The following is a 23,328-nucleotide window of genomic DNA, read 5'->3' as shown; positions in this document are numbered from 1 at the left end:
GGACAGAGTAACAGAAAAAAATTGATCTAATCGTGAATGTGTGTGAGAGTGAAAGGGAGAAAGCGGTGAGAGGTGAGTAAAAGAGTGAGAGATAAAAAGAGAAAGAGTGAGAAAGATAGAGTGAGTGACAATGAGTTGCAAATGGGAAAAAGACAGTAATACGATAGATAGAGAGAAAGAGAAAGAGTTTGGCTTAATTGTAAATTGTATGTGATTATGGTACTTTCATGTGTGCGTGAAACGTCATAGATACATGTACTTCGCTCTACAGCAAACATAATCAAGTTGATCTCTGATCTAAAATATTCAAGTGTCCTTCAGTTTTTAACGCCTGCAACGTGAGACACTGGGGGAGATTTAGTTGTTATTTCTACCAGGTCAACTAACTACGTGGAGATTTTCTCATTACACTTGAAAAAGTGTATATATATATATATATATATATATATATATACATACATGCATACACTCACACACTATTGTTTTCTTTACTTATCTACGATTTTGGCTCCCTCATTCAGTGATTGGGTGCATGTGTGTGAGCGTGTGATTGTGTATATATATATGTGTGTAAAAAAGAGAGGAGAGACAAGGTGAAGATGAGATAGAGTATAAGTTATGCACGCACGAAATTTTTGCACAAATCTTCGTGCATGCATAACTTATACTTTTATGTGTGTGCTGGTGTGTACCTTGATGCTTGTGAGTGTGTGTAGTAGTGTATGCGAATGTTGGTGTACCACTTTGTATTAGTTCTACCACTCCGTATTAGTCTCTTACATGGCTACATCCAAAACTCAGCAACCTTCCTTTTCCTTCCCCTTATCTGTAACGATCCTTCTACTAGTTCAACTAGCTCAAACTATCATCTTTTTGCTTACACTTCAAAAATAGCCTTAGCCATTACAATTTTATGAGTTACTAACTGAAGTACCCCGGGCAACTCTCTATTAGTGTAATTAACTACAATGTCCTCAAAAATAAGCGTTTCTAAATCAATTTCGTTCTCAACTCTAGTTCCCATTGGTAAAAATATCATGTAATTATCATCACTTGGGATACTATTTTCTCCTACTTCTAATAGTTTATTTGCAAAGTCCTGTATGTCATTATTTCTTAGGATATGCACTCTTATTAATTCTTAATGACAGTTTGTGATAAATTGATGCTTTGGCTGATGTACCTATTTCTTCAGCTTTTGTACCTCTTGGTACTAATGAAAGTATTTGTCTAAAATCACCAGCTAGTAAAACAATAATACCACCAAATGGTAAATTATTGCTTTTAATTTCTTTCAATGTTTTATCAATAGCCTCTAAAAATTTTTTGTGTGGCATTGTAACTTCATCCCATACTAATGAATTACAATTTTCTAATGTTAACCAAATTCTACTATTTTTTCTAATTCATGTTGTAAATTCGTCAACTATTAATGATGAAAATTGTAATTTAAATATTGAATGTACTGTTGCCGTTATTCCTGAAGAAGCAACTGCTATACTAATATAACCAGATGCCATTCTGCTCCGAGGAATCCCTGTTTATTTTGTGAACTAATGAGAAGATCATTAACAGAATTTTTGAACGACTCCCGAGATGCCTACATGCATATAAATGTGCATTCGCACAATGCAGTGGGAATGAATTTTGAGTAACCGTTAACATAATTTAATTTACTTTAAGGTATGGATGACTTAAATTTCCTTTTAACCTCCCCATTCTTATAAACACCAAGTAGATGGTTAACTCGCTTTGTGATCATGAGTGCACCAAACCTCAAGTGTGCGTATGCGGTGATCTTTTGACATTTGACACTAAGATAAAATAAAATTACATAAACAGAGACAATAAGAGAGAAGCTATTATATTACCTTTACAAGACGATGCTACTGGAGTCCATTTGTTGCCCTTTTCACATATCAACTTTAGTTTTTCTCCCTTTGGGCAAATATAAGTCACTTCTGACTTATAGGTGGTGGTACTGTAGGACATCGATGCATTAACAATTTCTCTTGGAGTTTTGCAGTCAATGTTTCCAAGAGCTGAAATTGATATTAATATCAATGTTGCATGTATATTACAAAGTAGGTGAGAATACGAAGATATAATAAATACGAGAATAAAACATACTGAGCGAAAGAAACTGAAGAAATCAGAAAACTACATAGGTTTAAATATGTGCACAAATATATGTATATGTACATACACATACTTACATTTGTGTGTTTATATATATATATTTATAGAAATATACATACACATATATATATATATATATATACTTGGAAATGGATGCATGGCATTCAATTGAATAATAATATAAATAATATATATATGCATATATGGGTACCGGATGTCACCAACTGTAAACAACATGAATCACGAAAACAAGGGAGTTTAATATGCAAACAACAAGAAAAATTGAAAACAGGACAAGTAACACAAAGAATAACCCTTCATCAGTTGTTAGCTGTCTATCTACTCCTCATTAGGATCTTTTTTAAAACGGGGGCCACATTTTTCATTAACGAAACACTTTGAAACTTGGAACACTGGTAGAATGTGTCATATAAAACATCTTTTTCTCTTAGTCTTCTTTAAAAAAAAAGAAATCCATAAGTTATTCCATGTTAAAGCTGTCGTATTTCTGTAATTTCAACCAATCACTGACGTCCATTCAGCCGATATACATTAAGTGCCGACTACATAAACAAACGATTCTGAAACAATTAACCCTAACCCTAACCCTAACCCTAGGGTTAGGGTTAAAGCAAATTTAAAATGAAAAAAGCAAATAAAACGAAGGTATGGAGATTAAATACGCTTTACATCGCTTAATCAGCCAAAGGAGTAAATATAAACAACTGAATACTTGTCAGTGATTGGTTGAAATTATCGAAATAAGACAATTTTTTACATGAAATAAATTCGAATACAAAAATATTTTTCTGTTCTATAACACAAAATAGATAAGTATACGAAGTTTGAAAGTCTTTCCGTACCAAAAACATTACGTAAAACATTAATGAAAAATGTGGCCCCCGTTTTAAAATAGATCCCCTCATTACTATATTTATCAGGATGAAAATTTATTTTTATGTTTTGTTTGACACTCCTCACTTTTATGTTTTGTTTGACATAGTTTCTTTGGCTGGATGCTCTTAACACCAACCAGTTTATAGACTGTTCAATGTTTATTTCATCATGGCATCAGCATCACACAGGTTGTGATGCTGTTGGCAAGACAAAAATAAAGGATCCTCTCAACACTATAATCTCTCTGTTTGCTCACCAACAACTTTACAGAGTATGCTGTTTGCATTCCATCTTGGAACTAGCACTAATCATGTTACATTCTTTAAGCCACAGCAAAATAAGTTGAAAGTGGATAAAGTTAAATTGTCCTAGGCCTGAGACTACTATGTTTGATTGATAACTCATTGTCTTGTCAAGTTTCATTTGTAAATAAAAAATTTAAAAAAAGAGTGGTGAGGGAGATACTCTTCTTGAGTGAATCCATTGAACAGTGCTTGAAAGTGGCTAAATTTGCTAAAGAGTTTACATCATAGCTCTGTGGTACTGGGTGGAGTCTTGGTTATGTGGTAAAAAATTTGCTTCACATCTAAGGATGAAATCTGGTAGATAGAAACTGTGTGGAACCCTGCTGGAAGGAACAAGCTTCAATGCTTTCAGTTTAATAGTGTTATCTGGCCCTTCAGTACAAACAATGGAGTTCACTCTGCCACAAGTATTTGGCTATGTCGCTGGTCTGAGAATAACAACCTCTCACCCTTACAACAGCTAGAAACACTGTGAATTTTGTCATATAGTTAATAAACCTTCTGACAAAGACATTCAGCCAAATATAAAACAAAATTGCAAGCTCAAAGTTAACAAGAGAGAAGTTATTTACAAACCTTTACAAATAGGTGCTACTGAAGTCCATTTACTGTCCTTTTCACATACTGACTTAAATTTTTTTCCATCTGGGCAAGTATAGATCACTTTAGATTTATAGGTGGTAGCGCCATAGGACTTCGATGCACCAACAACATCTTTTGGAGGTTTACAGTTAATTTTTCCATAAACTGGAATTAAGAGCAGAAATAATTACCAATGGTACACATATGTTAGGAAGAGGATGAAAGTGAGGTGATAATGACAGTGTTTCTGTGTGCATGTGTCATCATCATCATCACTGTTTAACATCCATGCTGGCATGGGTTAGACAGTTTGACTGAAGTCTAGCAAGCCAGTGGGCTGCACCAGGCTCCAATCTGATCTGGCAATGTTTCTATAGCTGGCTGCCCTTCCTAACGCCAACCACTCCGAGAGTGTAGTGGGTTGCATAGACTAAGTTAAAACATACTAGTAAATGGTGCTTTTAACATGCCACCGGCATGGGAACCAGTCAGTGGGTACTATGCACAAACACACACACACACACACACACACACACACACACACAAACACATGCGCACATAAGAATACACATCTTAGAAGAACATAATGGAGTAAGTGGAGCAAGAACACACACGGAAACGAAAAGTGTCACTGAAGAGGTTACAGATGCGTGACGAAAGATTTCCGGGCAATGGACAGATGTTAAAATAATAAAATAACAGTAATAAACGAATGAAGAAAAAATATATAGTGCATGTGTTTATTTGGCCCCAAAAAAAATAATAAATAAAATGACCATCCTGAAATACAACAATATCTCTTTCAACACATGATTTCACATCAGGAATCTTGCAAAATGAATTGATAAACGTATATCTATCTATATATATATATGTGTGTGTGTGTGTGTGTGTACAAACAAACATAAATACACACACACATATATGTAAACACATATAGACACTAAATAAAATGAGAAAACATTCTACTGACCTGGATTAATAATATAAAGATCCCAATTTGCAAAGCTGGTTTTAAGTTCATGGGTCATGTGAGTCACATTGCTCAGATCACATAACATAGCTTTCTCATTGTACTCATAAGAATTACATCCTATAATTAGACAAGATTGATGACACGCTTTTAACTTCATTTTGTTAAGCCGTCCAATATTATCCTGCCCTGGTATGGTAACTCTTTTAAATTTAAAAGTCACCTCATCAGCTGGAAAAAAAGAAAAGAAATTTATTTCATATTAACACACACACACATACATACACCACACATATATATTAAATATTATAAAGCAAGTTATGCATAGTTTTTCAAATGAGCAAATTATTGTAAATAAATATTTGATCCATTAAATAGCACCCTAGTCAATATTCATGTCTGTTAATAGTTCATCTTGAAATCCACCTGAAACCTTGTTTCAACAAATACATTGCAAATGATCTATTTATGCATCCCTTTTCTGTTGCAGAGTCAAAATTTCCTTAAACTAATGTTTTAAGTGTTGTTATGGCCATTCAATCTTAAACCAAAGCACACCAAGCTTGGAATTACCTGCAACTTTGAGGTAAGGTTTCGAGTATGTTTTATGATGCAACAGAAATTCCATGAATTCGGATGAAAGTGTCTTATACCAAAGAATAATTTTGTGGATGGATTGTGTTTTTATAATAAATTACCTATTTTTTTAAATTGTGCAAGTGATGCAGGAGACTTAAAATTTCCTCTCTGTGTTCATGGAGACATTTAAATTGAAAAAAAGCTTGAATGCTATATGACATTGCCTTATCAATATTTATAGTTTCTAGTATTGCATTCCTTTTCTGGAACATGTCTATATTTGTCTTTATTGGCAAACCTGTAAATATTTTTACAGAAGTGCTTGTCTATATTTGCTGGCGTATAAATGGAATCACAAATTTCAGAAAAAGTCCAGTAATATAATACAAAAAATAATTACGTTTTATTCGTTGGTAGTAATCTTTGCCAATGACTTCCAACATTTTATCGGAGGAAGCTGCTGATACTTTTGATAAGTAACACATTTCACTTTTTTCACTTATCTCAAATGACAAACAATTCTTGTCAGACCAACATTTCGTTGCACAGGCTTCTACTGTTATATTTTTAATATGCAATAGTTTTTTCTTATCTACATCCAGAATTGCATTTTTTACTTTCACAAAATGAGTCCCAGTTCCTAGAGTTGAAGTAAAATTTAGAGCAATTAAAAATAACAACAATAATGATAATTTTTAACATAGGCAGGAGAGCAAAATTTGAGGTATGAGTTTCAGTTAAGTTGGATACTACATTTATCTGGTATTTTATTGCCCTGGAAAAAGAAAGTTGTCACAAGCAAGATTTGAACCCAGAAGTTAAAGAGCCAGAACAAATACTACAACATATTATTTCTGATGCTTGAATGATTCTGTCAATCCATTACCCTTAACAATTATAATAATATATAACTATAATCATAACTAGCAATACCTATGGAAATTCCACAGCAAGTACAAAATTTTTTAGATAATTGTAAGTCCATATAGAGCCATAAAAATTAGAGTTCCTTTATAGATTGTATATTCTGCATTATTTTCATTCAAAAATACCTTTCAGTTCTTGTGGATAAGGATGTATTATTGATGAAGTTAACCATATTTATAACAATGGTTTAAGCACAAGGCCACACATTCAACAGTGAGAATGCATATGAAGTACTTGCTTAATCTACCTCAGAAGTATGAAAGATGAAGTACACTCTGTTGGGATTTAAACCCAGAATGTAGAGGAATGTCACTAAATATAACTAGACATAGCAAACCCCCTTACCTTACTGTTTTGCCTTGGAAAACTAAAATAATTTAATTGTCATCATCAGGTAGTGAATTAATAAAAATATGTAGTAAATATGGATACACAAAACTTAATGTAACAAGATAATAAATTTTAATTCATCAAAATTATACTTTTAGTGAGATACACTTGATATAAACAGTGTCCCTGAGAAAGACATGAACATCACACAGTCTCATTGCTCTCTCATAGTGTTTGGCCATGCACCTAAACAATGAATGCATAATTTATTTTAATGAAGTAGGATTTTTTGTTTTTACTGATAAGCTAGTCATGGCAGAAATATCAGTGCCATGAAATTCTCAGGCCACTCTCGCTCCTACACTTGCAAGATTCATGTCATCCATGCCCAGCCTGAACAACTGTAGGTCAATGTGAGTATTTGTTATTGTAATAAATATATTAACATTGACCAAATACTATCCACCACCATTGCCATGACCATCTAAAGGCCAGGTGGTGATGTTGAACCAGGCAACAAATTATACCAGATGATAAGCTATGTCAGATCTGTTTGCAATATGAAGTTCAAAATTGGCTGTGGACCAGCCACTGTGGAAGCCCCAATGAATTCACTCAACATATCAGAAATATTAACAAAATCTTCTTCAATTGCAAATATTTGGAGAGGTCTCTGGTTTGCAGATAACTTCCTCTCTCTCTCTCTCTCTCTCTCTCTCTCTCTCTCTCTCTCTCTCTCTCTCCCACTAGCTATAGATGCAGTGGAAATTGTCATGGAGTCAGTAATTCTTCTTCTGACAAAAATATTTCATAAAACAAATGAAAGGAAATTACCTAAAGAGAATCAACAAGGGAGAATCTATTTATTTTACCTTTACAAATAGGCTCTACCCAAGTCCATTTATTGTCTTTTTCACATATCGACTTCAATTTTACTCCATTTATGCAAGTATATGTCACTTCAGATTTGTAGGTAGTGAAACTGTAGGACTTTGATGCACCAAAAACATCTTTAGGAGATCCACAGTCAATCTGTTTGAAAACTGAAATTAACAACAGAAATTTACAACAATGGTGCATGTATATTAGGAGTAAGATGAGAACATAGAGATAATGAGAATGTTACAATAAATGTTATTTCATGAAACAAATTGAAAAAAATTGCACACAGATATAAATGCACACATGCATATATACACTTGTAATGATATTCATTGAGATAGAAAAAATTAATGCCTGTTCTAAGATTACTTTTGAGCAGCAGGAACTGAAGATTTATGCAAATATGAATTGTAAAAAAAAAAATCTCATTTGCTGCCTCACATGCTCAAAAGCAATGAGAATTATATAGGGCAAACAAGACTGAGATGTATACAATGGATTAGGGTACATGAACAATGAATTAAAGACCCAATTCTTAGAAATGTTTCATATAATGAACATCTAGACATCTGTTCAACATGAAAATTCAGAATATTCCTATTTCTCAAACTGAGTGAAGAAAATGATCAACTACAAAAGGCTAAAGAACAATAATTCATAAGAATTCTACGTTCAATACTAAACTGGAAATAGTCAACACTGACACTCAAAACAACTTCCTCTGTACAGATTACCCTATAATGCAGGCATTAAAAAAAGCTGTATACAGCCAAAGCACTTAGTTACACATTCCAAAAACTTCTTTTCAAGAGATTTAAGTCGTTTTGATTTTAAGGAGTTTGCAATGACAGTTTTATTGCGACTAATTTCACTGGAGATGGCATGTTGAGAAAAACATTGCTTCTTGAGCTCTACAATTCTACCACATTAAAAATCCATCAATATTTTAGATTTGCCCATTGTTGTTGTTGTGAAATAGATAGGGAGTAACTGTCAGTTGTTGACACAAAGAAAACTTGAACATAAATACCAGAATTTTGATAGTTTATACCAGATTTAAACTTTTTATTTCTCATGGTTTTAAGTTTTTGACCAGGTAAAATATTGTTAGTTTTTATACAATGGATATTTTCTGTATTAAATGTTAAACATTTCTATAGGTTTTCATATATCTTTTTGCATTTGCCAATAACGAATTTATAATGAAAAATAGTCGAATGTACCAGTCTGCAAGGAGTTCATTTCAGCAGTTTATCCATTGGTTTTAAGGTTTTGTCCAGTAGTGTATCTAGGAGCTTCTTTAACAAACATTTCCTTAGAACTCAGATATTATAAACTCTTCAATTTCCACAGTGTTAAGGTCATTTACTCCAGCTTTGACAACAACACATTGAACATCATTCTCTACAATAGATGCAAACATATCCATACACAGCCTCTACCCCAGGATTATAGTGTAAGAAACCTACCTAAGATGCCATGCTGTGGGATTGAATCCAAGACCACATGATTAGCAAGCAAACTTTTTCACCACACAGCCACACCTGTGCCTCTGTGTGTGTGTGTATGTGTGTGTGTGTGTGTGTGTGTACAAACACACATGCAAACAATATATATTTTACTCTCAATACAGCATGCGTCTGATTTACAGTAATATGTATATGTAAATACACACAGACACACACAATAAAATGAAAACATGCTACTGACCTGGATTAATCATGTATACATCCCAACCTTCATTGCTGGGTTTAAGTACATGAGTGAATTGTGTGCCATTACTCAGACCACAAAGTTTACGTTTCTCATTGTACTGATAAGAATTACACAGTGCATGCTGATGGCAAGCTTGATTACACTCCTTTGATTTCACTTTCTTAAGCCATCCAAGATTATCCTTCTTTAGTTCACCAATATTTTTAACTGTACTAAACTCATCAGTGGCTGGAAAAAAAATGAAAACAAATACATTTTATACTCACAGAAATACACGCAAACAGACACACTGACATGCATACACACATGCACACACACAGGCATCACACACAGATACTAAATACAGTAAAGCATATAGTGTATAAAATTCTAAATTGACAATTTATTATTTGAAAATATTTGATCTAAAAATGACACCCTAGTCAGCATTCATGTGAGATGTAATACATATTGAGACTTACTTAAAATATTGTTGCAATATTTAGATTGCAGAAAATCCATTTGTACATCCTTCCTCTGATGTTGTGCTTTTGTAGGGTGAAAACTCCCTTAAACTGGTGGGCAACCAACAAATTAAGTGTTGTTATGGTCATTCAATCTTAGATCAAAGCACATTATCAAAAGCAGAATGTACAAATAGATTATCTATAACCCAAACAGTGGGGTAAGGTAACAAGTATATCTCATGATGTACTAAAATTCAGAAGAGGGTGTCTTACACTGAAAAATAATTTTGTGCCTTTATAATAAATTATTCATTAAAAAAATAATGCACTAGACAGCTTTCTGATATATTAGTTAAAATTTTAATTACATGTTACTTCTAGGTATTTATCCAATATTTTAAAAATATCTATAAAATAATAATCCTTTCTACTATAGGCACAAGGCCAGCAATTTTGGGTGAGGGTTGAGTTGATAATATTGACTCTAGTACTTAAATGGTACTCAGTACTCAGTTACTAGCACCCAGTAAGTACTGTATCTAGTACTAAGTACTAAGTACTGTATCTAGTACTGAGTACTGAGTACTAGTACCCAGTACTCACCTGGTACTTATTTTATCGGTCCCCAAAAAGATGAAAGGCAAAGTCAATTTTAGCAGCATTTGAACTCAGAACATAAAGTTAGACGAAATGCTACAAGCACTTTGTCCAGCTTGTAAACAATTCTGCTAGCTCACCACCTTAACAACAACAATAATAACAATAAAAAATTATAGTGATTTCTTTCATTTGTCACCAGGGTATCAAATGAGGGAGGTGGGGCAATATAATGACAGACATGAAATGTAGAGATTTACATACAATAAAATGATATATATATATATATATATGTATAAAATACAGAAAGTATACGTGGTGATCTACATACTATGAATGGGATCACAAATTTTAGAGAAAAAAAGAAGACAGATTTCGAATTATAAAATACAAAGAATAATTACGTTTTACTCGTTGGTAGTAATCTCTGCTTTTGTCTGATCTTATTTTCTCAATGGTAGCTGCAGATTGCTTTGATAAGTAACAATTACCACTTTTTTTAATAATTTCAAATGATAAACAATTTTTGTCAGACCAACATTTTTTTGCACAGGCATCCACTGTTACTTTGTTCTTACTCCACAATGTTTTCCCAGGTACATTCAGTGTTGCTTCATTTATTTTTATAAAATGTGAATGAACATCTAAAATTGAAGGTAAAATGTTGACAAATGAAAAATAATAACAACAACAATAATAATTTCTAACTTAAAAGCCTAAACATTGAGGTTAAAATTAATTGAGTAAATTGGCCACTACACTAGACTGGTATCTTTATATTATTGGTCCTGGAAAGGCAGGATTTGAAACTAGCAAGTAATGAGCCAGGACAAACATCATGACACATTTTGTCTGATGCTCAAATGTTTCTCTCAATCCACCACCCTTAACAACAACAAGAATTTATTATTAATGTTGGTGATGTTAACAATATTAATGATAACTAGCAGGAACCGTGAATATTTCACACACTTAATGGTAAATTTATTGTTGTGTCTTTATGGAAAGATAGTCACTCATCTGCTACTCATTGAAAAGTGAAAGAAATTGGAATACGATGATTACTTAATGCACTTTATATATACACTTTATACATTTTATGCATAATTTTATAGACTTAATGCACAACACTCATAAAATAAATATTCACGCTTATTTTTCAATTTTTCCCATAAACATTAAAAAAAATATCCTGTACATATGATACAATCTTTAGTTAAATTGCATATATCTGCCACATAAATAAGCGTGAATATTTCATGGAATTGTACTTATGCATATGCATTAAGTGACAGGTGACATAAAAACTTGGTTCAATTTTTTAAAAAAATACACTTTTCACTATTCAGTCACCACTGCCCCACCACCACCTCCTCCTCCATCTCCACCACGACCACTATCATTTTTCTCCCTCTCTCTCTCCTTCTTCTCTCTCTCTCCCCTCTCTCACTGCCTCTCTTTACCTCACCATCAGAACATCACCCCTTCTGCTCAAATTATATTTTGAACTCTTCTCCTCTACCTTCAACTAACATTTTTAACCACATAAATATGACACTCCCCCAACCTCATGTCATGGCGCTTCTCTCTCCCTCTTTTTCTTTCTCCCTCTTTCTGTCTCACTCTTTGCTTTATCCTCTTTTTCTCTTTCCTTTTTCTTTCTCCTCTCTCATAATGTTTGGCCATGCACCTAAACAATAATAATGAGCTAGTCTACAAAACCACTCACATCAAAATTTGTTTGTTCTGTGCTTAAATTAAAGACCATTATTGTGATTAATAATATTATAATAAAGGGTGGTGGATTAGAAGATCACAAGAGCATCAGAAGATTGTTTTAGAAGATGACCAAAATCTAGTAATGAAGGATTCAGAACATTACACTGTACATGATGATGATGACACAAAGTATGGGTGGGACAGCTTAAGTCAGAAATAAAGAGAAAAATTATCTAGATGAGTCAGATATAGCTTGGGCTTAATAAGTTCACTTCACAACAATAAGGTATTGGGTGCAGTTTTGGCATAGTTTAAAATTTGCATCACACAACTGAGGATGGAATCTGGTGTATGTAAACTATGGCAGGGGGAACCAGTTTCCATATTTCCAATTGTTGGTTGTCAGACCCAATCTATCACCCAATATAATACTATCACCTTGCCATAGAATTAATGGTGTTCACACTGTTTCAAACATTTGGAGACGTCTCTGGTCTGCAGATGACTTCCTTTCTCTCTCCCACCAGCTACAGACACAATGGAAATTGTCATTGAGGCAGCAATTCTTGTGACCAAAATATTTCATAAAACAATAAAACAAAATTACCTAGACAAAAACAAAAAGAAGGAATCTGTTTATTTTACCTTTACAAGTAAGTGGTACTAAAGACCATTTACTGTCCTTTTCACATTGTGATTTAAATTTTTCTCCATTTGGGCAAGTATATGTCACTTCAGATTTGTAGGTAGTAGAACTGTAGGACTTTGATGCACCAGCAATATCTTTTGGAGGTCCACATTTAACAGGTTTTAAATCTGAAATTGATCATAATTCATGTAGATGGTGGATGTATATTAGGAGGATGAGAACAAGAAGACAATGACAAATTTAGAATGAAAGATATTGAGTGAAATGGTAAAAATTTACACATACATTTATAAGTATATATATATATTTATAACGGATATTCTTATTCCTTAGATGGTTATTCCAACCGCTAACTCTACTAACCTTTAAATATATATATATTCATATATTATTTTATTTGTTTCAGTCATTTGACTGTGACCATGCTGGAACACTACCTTCAGTCAAACAAATCGACCCCAGGACTTATTCTTTGTAAGCCTAGTACTTATTCGATCGGTTCTTTTGCCAAACCACTAAGTTATGATCTCTACATGAATTAGCAGCAGCTGATCTTTCTTGAGTATAACCTTGTATTGCTGGCTGGTTCAGTATTTTGGTGAGGAATTCATCCAATGATTTATTGAATTTTTTTCAGTAGAAATCTCTTTTATGTTTCTGATTTCTTTATGTAAGTTGTTGAACACTTGAAGGCCTCTAAATACCAGATTGTTGCAATAAAGTGTCCTTGTTCATGATTTTGAAGGTGGCATATGTGGAAGCTGACAGTACCTACCAGTTCTTGCATTAAAGTTTTCTTTAATGCTGAAGTTTGAAACATGACCATCCATGATCCTCCATACATAAATAAAAACATATATCTCTCTCTACCATTCAATGGAGTAGAGATGTAGAGCTTTGAGATGTCCTTAGTAATTTAACAGAAGTTATCTTACTTGTGAAGGTTCACTGTAACCCCTTGATTTCTTCTATGAGACTGGGTCTGTTTGGAGACTAAAGTTCCGAGCAGTAAGCTAGTATACTCATAACTAAGGCTTTCCAAAGAATCAGCCAAACTACTAGTTCTTGCGTTATGAAGGTTTTCATCCGATAAGATGTCTGCATGTAAAGATCAAGTTGATGTCTGATGAAAGATGCATCATTTGACATGATTACTCCTAAGTCTAGTATGTTTTTATGAACTTTCAATAATTGGTTTTCTGATGTCTAATAAGTTTTGTGCATGTCAACTCCATAATGAAGAACCTGAAATTTTGATTCATTGAATTTCATATTATATTCATTTGCTAATTAGTAGATAAGATTTGGCTTATTCTGCAGTGTGACAGCATCATGCAAAAGCAAAACAATGTTGGCTCATCAGATCACGAGAACATCATGGTTGCATCAACAGGGTCCTCGATAATCTGTTGTACTTAATTATTCAATTTCTCTTGAAGCATTCAATGGAGGATTTCAAAGAACTAGAGTGGTGAAGCATAATTAGGAACAAATGATATAAACTTGTGTTTATTGTAATTTCTCGTGCGTGTATGTGTGTGTGTGTGTGTGTGCGTGCATACATATATATGTATGAATGTGTGTGCATGTGTGCACGTGTGTGTGTGTACTTCTGAGGTTTGCTAGCTATGTAACATGTGTAGCCTGGATTTTATCAACTACATTCTCTAAACTCTGGATACATACATATATATATATATATATATATATATATATATACTCTTACATATTATGTTACATAAATATATTCATATGTTGTTATGCACACACATATACATATAAGTAAATACACACAGATATTCATACAATTAATGAAATGAAAATGCTACTGACATGAGTTAATGAAGTAAGTATCCCAAGTATCATCATTGGGTTTAAGTTCTTGAGTTGAGGAATTCAAATTACTCAGATTGCACAATGTTAAATTCTCACTGTACTCAAAAGATAAGCATCCTGGATATATTTGGCAAGCATGAAGACATTCCTTTAATTCCACAGCTTTAAGCTGTCCAATATTATTTTGCCCTGGTACAGAAGTTGCTCTAAGTCTATTAACATCATCATCAGCTGGAAAAAAAGAAAGCAAGAAATATACTCATACACACAAAGACAGTGAGACATACATATACACACCACACCAAATACATACATTAAATATTATAATGCTTATGGTGCATGATTTTTAAATGGAAAATTTACTAAAAACAAATATTTGATTTACAAATTGACACCCTCATCAGCATTCTTGTGAGTTGTAGTACATCTTGAGACTTAACTCTTTAGCATTTAAGCAAATTATATCTGGTGCAATGTGGAGGCACATGACCTAATGGTTAGAGCAGTGGACTTGCGGTAGAGGGATCGCAGGTTTGAATCTCAGACCAGATGATGTGTGTGTTTATGAGTGAAACACCTAAGATCCACATGGCTCCAGCAGAAGGTAATAGTGAACTTCTTCTGACTCTTTCTTTGTCTCACTCTTTCTTCCAGCATCTAGCAGCTCACCTGTGATGGACCGGCGTCCTGTCCAGGTGGGAAACCTATACGCCAATGAAACCAGGAAACCAGCCCTTATAAGCCAGGCATGGCTCGAAGAAGGAACAAACAACAACATCATATCTGGCCCAATACAATCTACCTGGCCTCTCACACCTACCTGACAATCACAAACAATCCTACTATGGATTACAGATACTCCTTTAGTACATCCTCCATCTGAAAGGTATGCTTTAAATGGGTAGTCAATCAAAATGTCAACTGCTGTTATAACCATTCAATGTTAAGATTTAATAAAAATAATAAGACTTATCTTTCAAACATCAAACAATAATTGAAAATATGCACAAAAGTGTTTAAGGTGAACAAATACCATATGAGAAGCACTAACAGTATGTTAATACCAGTCCACATAAGTCAAAACTGTTAATATCTTTCCAGAAATTTGTTGTTTATATATTATGAAGTGCAAATGGAATTGTACATTTCAAAACCAATAATAAAATACAAAGCATAATTACGTTTTACTCGTTGGTAGTAATCTCTGTTTGTAGTTATCTTTATATGGTTAGACAAAGCTGCAGTATCATCTAACTTATAACATTTTCCACTTTTTGTTATTTCAAATGATAAACAACTTTTAAGAGACAAGCATTTTGCAGCACAGGCTTCTCCTGTTAACGTTTTGCTATCTATCAATGTTTTCCCAAGTACATCTAGAGTGGCGTTCCTTATTTTCACAAAGCTTGTCTGTATATCTAGAGTTAAAGTAAAATTTAGATCAGTGAAAAATAACAGCAAAAAATTTTAACAAAGATAAAAGGCCAAAAATTTGAGGTAGGTGTTAGTAAAAGTTCTAAGTGTGATTTTCAGTCTGTCAGTTTATTTTACATACATAGTTAATGCCCTTGGGAAAGACATTGTTTTCTGTCATAGTGTTAGGTGCATCTAGGAGTGATGACTAACCTTTCAGAAACTGGTCACAAGAGCAATTACAAAGCTCAAACATAGCAAGGCTCCTGGAGAAGACAAAATTCAGCCTTGGATGAATAATTTTCCAAAAGGGAGACAAGACAGAATGCACTAATTATAGAAGAATCTCCTTGTGAAGCTTCCCAATTAAAATCTATGCTGAGTGTTTGATGAAGAGTTGTTAGGATATTGTCAAGTCTATGATGGTAGACAAACAGTGTGGTTTTCACCATGGATACAGCACAGACAACCAAATATTCAAAGAGCGACAGATTTTCAAGAGATCATGGGAGTATGGTCAAGAGGTTGTATGCTTGCTTTGTAAACCTTGAAAAGGCTTTATATGACTGAATCACTCAGGACTTATTGTGGGAGGTCCTGCAGGAGGATGGGACAGTGGACAGCTTGTTGTCTTGAAATCTATATGGATGTCAAACTTCACCCATAGAGGACAGGATTAACATGTGCAGCTGAGTTGAAAGTGGTATTGAGACCAGTTGACTGAAATTTGCAGATGACATGGTATTACTCAACTCATCAGAAGGTGATCTCTGACATGCACGTGATAGGTTTCCACTGAGTGCTGCTCAGCAGGATTGAAAATCAGTTCTGCAAAGATTAAGACAGTAATTCTCTCAAGAAGCTTGTGTAATGTACTCTACATATAAATAAAGTTTCACTGAAGCAGGAGAAGTTCAAGTATCAAGGAGTTGTTTTCACAAGTGACTGAAGGAAGGTGGCTCAATTTAGTGCTTGAGGATTCTTTCCCCACTCCTCTTGTGGCATTAAATGGGCAAAGAAGATGTATGTATGAAGAGCCAACTTTCTTCTGACAAAGACACATAAGTAAAAATATCACAGAAAAAATCCCCTAGACCGAGTTACATAGAGAGAAGCTATTTGTGTTACCTTTGCAAGAAAATGCAAGTGAACTCCATTTATTGTCCTCTCCACATATTGATTTTAGCTTTGTTCCTTCTGGACAAGTATAAGTCACTTCAGATTTTAAGGTAGTTGTAGTGTAGGTCTTTTTTGCACCAGCAACATCTTTTGGAGTTTTACAGTCAACCTTAGCTGGAATTGATGAGAGAAATTAACACTAGTGGTGAATTTATGTTAGGAGGAAGATGAGAATGAGAAAGTAACAAATTTACAATAAAAGGTACTGAGTGAAGCAAGTTGAGTTATTTGTACAGAGATATGAATGCACACACACACACACCCACACACATACACACACACACATGCATGCAAAACAATAGAGTAAGTAGTAAACAAGTTTTTACCCTTATTTTTTTTTTTTTTTTTGACACTCCTTAAAAAGACCATTTCAATACAATGGCCCTTCTCTCTCTCTTTTACCACATCCATCTCTCTATCTGTCTGACTATCAGTCTATCTCTCTATCTCTCTATCTGCCTGTCTATCTATCTATCTGCTTATACATCTTCCATTGTCTCCAAATCCTCACCCCAAAAAACACAAAAAAAAACAAAACGATGTTCTGTTATAAATAAAGCCCCAAAAAACACCTGTTTTATATAAATAAGCAATATCTCTGTATTTTCACAGAATTATATTTGACAAGTTCGAAAGACGAACGAAAGCGCTAATATATGTATAAAATAAATGAAAGAAGATATTCCAAAATTCTGATGACTTTATATATATATATATATATATATATATATATATATATATATATATATATATATATATATATATATATATATATACATAAATATATAAAATAGTGCCGGAGTGAGAGGTGAAGGTAGAGGAGACAAATGACAAAGAGAGCATTGTATGAATAAGAAAGGAAGGGGTGATAGATGAATAACAAAGGAAGGAATGAAAAAGCCAATAACGGTGTTTAAAGTGTGAGTATATGTGTGTGTAAAAGAGAGGTATGTTTGCATGTGTGTGTGTGTACAATGGAAATGGGACGGTAATGTTCAATGCTGAAAATGTGTGAGTATATGTGTATATGTGTGTGTGTGTGTACAAGAGAACTATGTGAAACTACATATACATGTGAAGTAAAGAAAACATGAAAAATAATCCAGAATCCTTGGAAAATACTGGATTGATCCCAAAATCTAATCATTTTGTGCCAATCATGAGGCTAAACATCCCTGAAAGTTTCATCCAAAGCCATCCAGTGGTTCTTGAGATATCTTGTCCATGGACAAACAAACAAACAAACATGACTGAAAACAATATCTCCACCTTATCTAAGATGGAGGTAATAAATGGGTTACAGCAGATATTCTGCTCAGTAGTACAAGTTTGCTTGTCAGTTGCTTGACCTTAACCAGTTAAGCATGTCCCTTAGTGACTGAAGATGTGTGCATCTCTGATCACAAGCAAAAGTCGAGGGGGAGCATCATAGCCATGTGTTGAAAGGGTGTTTCATTTAACATCCTTAAACAGCCCTTATTCAGGGACCTTTTGAGTGGGACAGGCAACTCAACCTGTAAAAAATTCTAACTGGGCTCTAACTGCAAGGTCATGTATTGTTTATCTTGATATGAGATCACCATGTTGCACACATGTGGTGGTGGTGGTGGTGGTGCATGTGCCTGATGTACCCTTATCAGACGGGTAGTCATGGTGGGTATGTAGGGCTTCATATATTTGTACTCCAGTGTCACCTTGATGGTGTGTTGCTCTCTCACTCAATAATAAAAATAATAATAATGATAATAATAATAATAATAATAATAATAATAATAATGCCATGATGCAGTAACAAGCAGTGGCTCTCATAGCTTCTGATCTTAACTGATTGGAAGTGTTAACAAGTACATGTTTTGTCTTGGTGTAAAAGATGGGCTACAGCAAATATTCTACTCAATACTGCAGATTTGCTTGTCAGTTGCTTGACCTTAACCAGTTGAGCATGTCCTTTAATGGCTGACGATATGTGCATCTCTGATCATGAACAGGAGTTATGAGGAACTTCATAACCATGTACTGAAAGAGATTCTTTTGAGGCTTGAATAATTTGCCTTTGGAAACGTGGGTGTTTTGTTCATCATCCTTACACAAACCTTATTCAGGGACCTTTTGAGTAGGATGAGCTATTCAATCTGAAAAAAATTCTAACTGGGCTCCACCTGTAAGATTATGCACTATTTTTCATGATATGAGGTCACAATGTCACACACATGTGGTTGTGATGCATGTGCCTAATGTACTGTCATCAGACAGGTAGTCAAAATAGTTAAATTGGGCTTCATACATTTGTACCCTAGCATCACTTTGATGGCATGTGCTGCTCTCTTACCCAATGACAATAATATTTATATTAAAAGTAGTAACAGTATTAAGAATAATAAAAGTAATAATAATTTTTACACTAAAAGTAGAAACTGTGTTAGTAATAATAATCTAAGCATATTTCAAAATAATAGCTCAAGCAATGGGAGTAATATGAAAGGAATTTACAGTGCTAATAATCATGAGTGTAATAATAATAATAATAATAATAATAATAATAATAATAATAATAATAATAATAATAAGCAGCTTTTTTAGATTGGACAAAAACTGAATTAGCAGAGCTAGAGAGAAGAACTAGGAAGGAATTCAATGTGAATGGAGAATTCCACCCAAAGTCAGGAGTAGCAAGATTATACCTACATAATAAAAAGATAGAAGAGGGTTAATATCAGTGGAAGACTGCATGGAGTTAGCTAGAGTAGATATACTCTCCTATGTAGGTAATAGTGAAGAAAGTTTATTAAAAGCTGCTATAGTCACAGCATGACATAGGGAAACCAAAAACCCAAATGAACTTAAAAGCCAGAAAAAAAGAACAGAAATTATCTGACAGGTAGGAGAAGGCGTTGCATGGTAGATTCCCAAAGATACTTTCAGCGAATTATTGTTGTGAGACATGGTTATGGTTGCAGAAAGGGAAGCTGAAGAGGGTGAGAGAAAGATTGTTAGTAGCTACACAAGATCAAGCATGAAGGACTAATTGGATAAAAGTCAAGATAGACAAAAACCAAGTAGATTCCCAATGTGGATTATGCAAATCAAAAGAAAAAAGTGTTACTCATATAGTAAGTGAATGTAGCATACTGTCACAGGGACAATACTTCTGTACTTCTGTTAATCCCATCTGTTGAGCATATACAGGGGTAACTGCTGCTGTTGAGTTGCCTATAACTAGTCTCATTTTGATTATCCTCTTGCATACCCTGACTGCTTCAATTACTTTATCTATCCATTTCTCAGCAAACAGTTTGCCAAACCCAACTTACTGTCATTATCAGAAGAATTTGCATCTCTCTTTTCACCATGTGGAGTTTAACTAAGGCAACTTTCCCCTTACTTCTTGCACACAGCGTACATTCACTTGTCTCTACTCCAGCATTTCCAGAATTTCACCAGTTCTGTCTTGTCCATATTTAGAGCTGGAGAGAACAAAATTTGGCCTCAGATATTAAAAGCCTTAAATAAGGAAGGTATTCTCTGCTTGACTTATGTGTACCAAGTGGTCTGATCTCTGGAGAGGCACCTAAGCAGAGACAGTCATACTCTGCAGGAGTATGGGACGGTGGACAGCTTGTTGGCTTGAAGTTCCTATGGGTGTCAAACTCCACCAAGGCAGTTTACTGCCACCTCCCTGTTCATAATCTTTATGGACAGGATTAACATGCACAGCTGAATTGAAAGTGGTATTGAGACCAGTTGGTGTAGGACCAGTTGACTGAAATTTGCAGATGACATGGTATTACTCAACTCACCAGAAGGTGATCTCTGACATGCACGTGATAGGTTTCCCACTGAGTGCTGCTCAGCAGGATTGAAAATCAGTTCTGCAAAGATTAAGACAGTAATTCTCTCAAGAAGCTTGTGCAATGTACTCTACATATAAATAAAGTTTCACTGAAGCAGTAAGAGAAGTTCAAGTATCAAGGAGTTGTTTTCACAAGTGATTGAAGGAAGGTGGCTCAATTTAGTGCAAGAATTACAGGAGCTGGGGCAGTAATGTGCCAGTTTCAACATTCCATCAGCATCAAACAGAAGTAGATGCAAATGCTGAATAATTTAGTGTTCAAGCCTATCCTTATCTATGGTCATGACTCATAGGTGATGACTGAAACTATGCAATCACAAATACAAGTGATCAAGATGGGGTTACACCAAAGAGACATAGGAGTGATGTTAGTCGATAGAATGAGTAACTCAGAGACCGGAGTTTCGCTCCAGGTGGAGTCACAATGTCTCCAAATTAGAGATCACAACTCTGATAATACGGGCATGTGGTAAGAACGAATTGGGAAAGACTTGTTGTACAAGTTTTACAGGCAAAACCAACAGGCAGGAGACCCAGGAACAAACCACGAGCAAGGTGCTTGGATAACATCCATGTGCTTGGCTGGTCTTGGGGACTAATTGAAGATAGTTGTTTCTGACAGGATCTCATGAAAGGTATGCTTGAGGATTCTTTCCCCACTCCTCTTCTGGCATTAAATGGGCAAAGAAGATGTATGTACGAAGAGCCAACTTTCTTCTGACAAAGACACATAAGTAAAAATATCACAAAAAAAATCACCTAGACAGTGTCACATAGAGAAAAGCTGTTTACATTACCTTTACAAACAAATTTTATGGGACTCCATTTACTGTCCTTTTCACATGTCAACTTATATTGTTTTCCATCTTCACAAATATATGTCACCTCAAATTTGTATCTAGTGGTAGTGTAGGCCTTTTTGGAGCGAGCAACATCTTTTGGAGGTCCACAGTTAACTAGCGCATGAACTGGAATTGATGACAGAAATTGATACTAATGGTGAAAGTATGTTAGGAGGAGGATGAGAATGAGAACATAACAGATTTACAATGAAATGTATTGAGTGAAGCAAGTTGCACAGAGATATAAACACACACACACACACACACACACACACACACACACAATGTTCAACACCACCATTTCTAATGTACATTTCATCAGGTTATTGCAGCTCTACATATCACCAATTACCATCATCTATTGTCTTTTGTTTTGTCCCGAGTCTTCCTCAGTCTCCCTTTTCTGAAAATTTTGTTCAGTTTGATTTCTTGACAATTCCTTATATAGCAATCATTCTCCATATGCATCATATGCCTGAACCATGCCAGTTTTATTATCTCCTTCACATCACATTGGATTCTTTTATATGTGGCTTTTACTTTGCTCATTTGTACACTTCTATTCATGCACACTAACATTACATAACCATCAGAGAATGATTGCAAAACATCTCTCTAGTCTTTAAACATTAATGAAAATTTGATGCTCTTGTAGTCTTCTCATTCTATGTATTTCCTTTGCTTTTATTACACTTTATAATGACACTGCATTTCTAGTCATTGCATATAGCATTCCCATATTACTTAGTTTAGTAATTGAGGAACTAGATTTTAGTCTACTCTGCTAGATATTTTAAACATATCAGATTCAATTTCTCATACATATCCTTAATAGCCCAATGAACAAAATTCCTTGTTATTTGAATGAATATCTTAAGCATCTCAGCAGTAACTCCTAATGGACTAGGAGATTTCCCTGTCTTCATATCTTCATTTGCCTTATCTATCATGCAGCTATTGACTAGAGTAGCTTATCCCTCTGTTGGGTTAACATGGAGAGATTCCCTCTCTCCAATTCATTCTCCACCTTTAATAGCTTTTCCTAGTAGTTCTTCCATACCACTTTTATTTCAGGATCACAAAGGCTAAGTGTACTATTATCTATCCATACACACTTTTTTGTTTGGAAACACACAGCTACACAGACACATACAAGCATGCATACACACAGACATAAGAATGATTCTCAGATAGACTCAGAGCAGACCTTGGAGTAAGATGAGAAGTCATTGAGTCACTGAAGAGGTTGTTAACAGTAATGAAAGAACATTGACTAACAAACAACCTATTGATTGTCTAACCAACACATTAAACAAATAATTGATTAGTTAAGTTGGTTAGATATTTAACCAATTGACTAACAATAGAGAAGTGGAACGGAACTTATGCATGTGTTATTATTATTAGTGTAATGACCCTGCCAAAACACAACAAAATTTGTTTCAACACACAAATTCATCATCATTA

At 34.3% G+C, this 23,328-nt stretch overlaps 1 protein-coding gene across 1 annotated transcript in view; it reads right to left on the bottom strand.

Moving 5' to 3' along the window:
- LOC128248837 (uncharacterized) overlaps positions 1–23,328 on the bottom strand; it is a 137,517-nt gene that overhangs the window by 97,435 nt on the left and 16,754 nt on the right. Inside the window, exons 13-24 of the mRNA XM_089358259.1 lie at positions 21,817–21,987; positions 17,119–17,283; positions 15,759–15,995; positions 14,575–14,808; positions 12,738–12,908; positions 10,778–11,017; positions 9,325–9,558; positions 7,605–7,775; positions 5,876–6,115; positions 4,897–5,127; positions 3,918–4,088; positions 1,872–2,129 (exon numbers count right to left, since the gene is read on the bottom strand). Coding sequence (XP_089214385.1) covers positions 1,872–2,129; positions 3,918–4,088; positions 4,897–5,127; positions 5,876–6,115; positions 7,605–7,775; positions 9,325–9,558; positions 10,778–11,017; positions 12,738–12,908; positions 14,575–14,808; positions 15,759–15,995; positions 17,119–17,283; positions 21,817–21,987 — 2,523 coding nt within the window. The remainder of the gene's footprint in view (positions 1–1,871; positions 2,130–3,917; positions 4,089–4,896; positions 5,128–5,875; positions 6,116–7,604; positions 7,776–9,324; positions 9,559–10,777; positions 11,018–12,737; positions 12,909–14,574; positions 14,809–15,758; positions 15,996–17,118; positions 17,284–21,816; positions 21,988–23,328) is intronic.

Source organism: Octopus bimaculoides, chromosome 10 (genome assembly GCF_046866305.1).
Source record: "Octopus bimaculoides isolate indiv1 chromosome 10, ASM4686630v1, whole genome shotgun sequence".
Lineage (NCBI taxonomy): Eukaryota > Metazoa > Mollusca > Cephalopoda > Octopoda > Octopodidae > Octopus > Octopus bimaculoides.
This window is presented reverse-complemented; position numbering and strand designations above follow the sequence as displayed.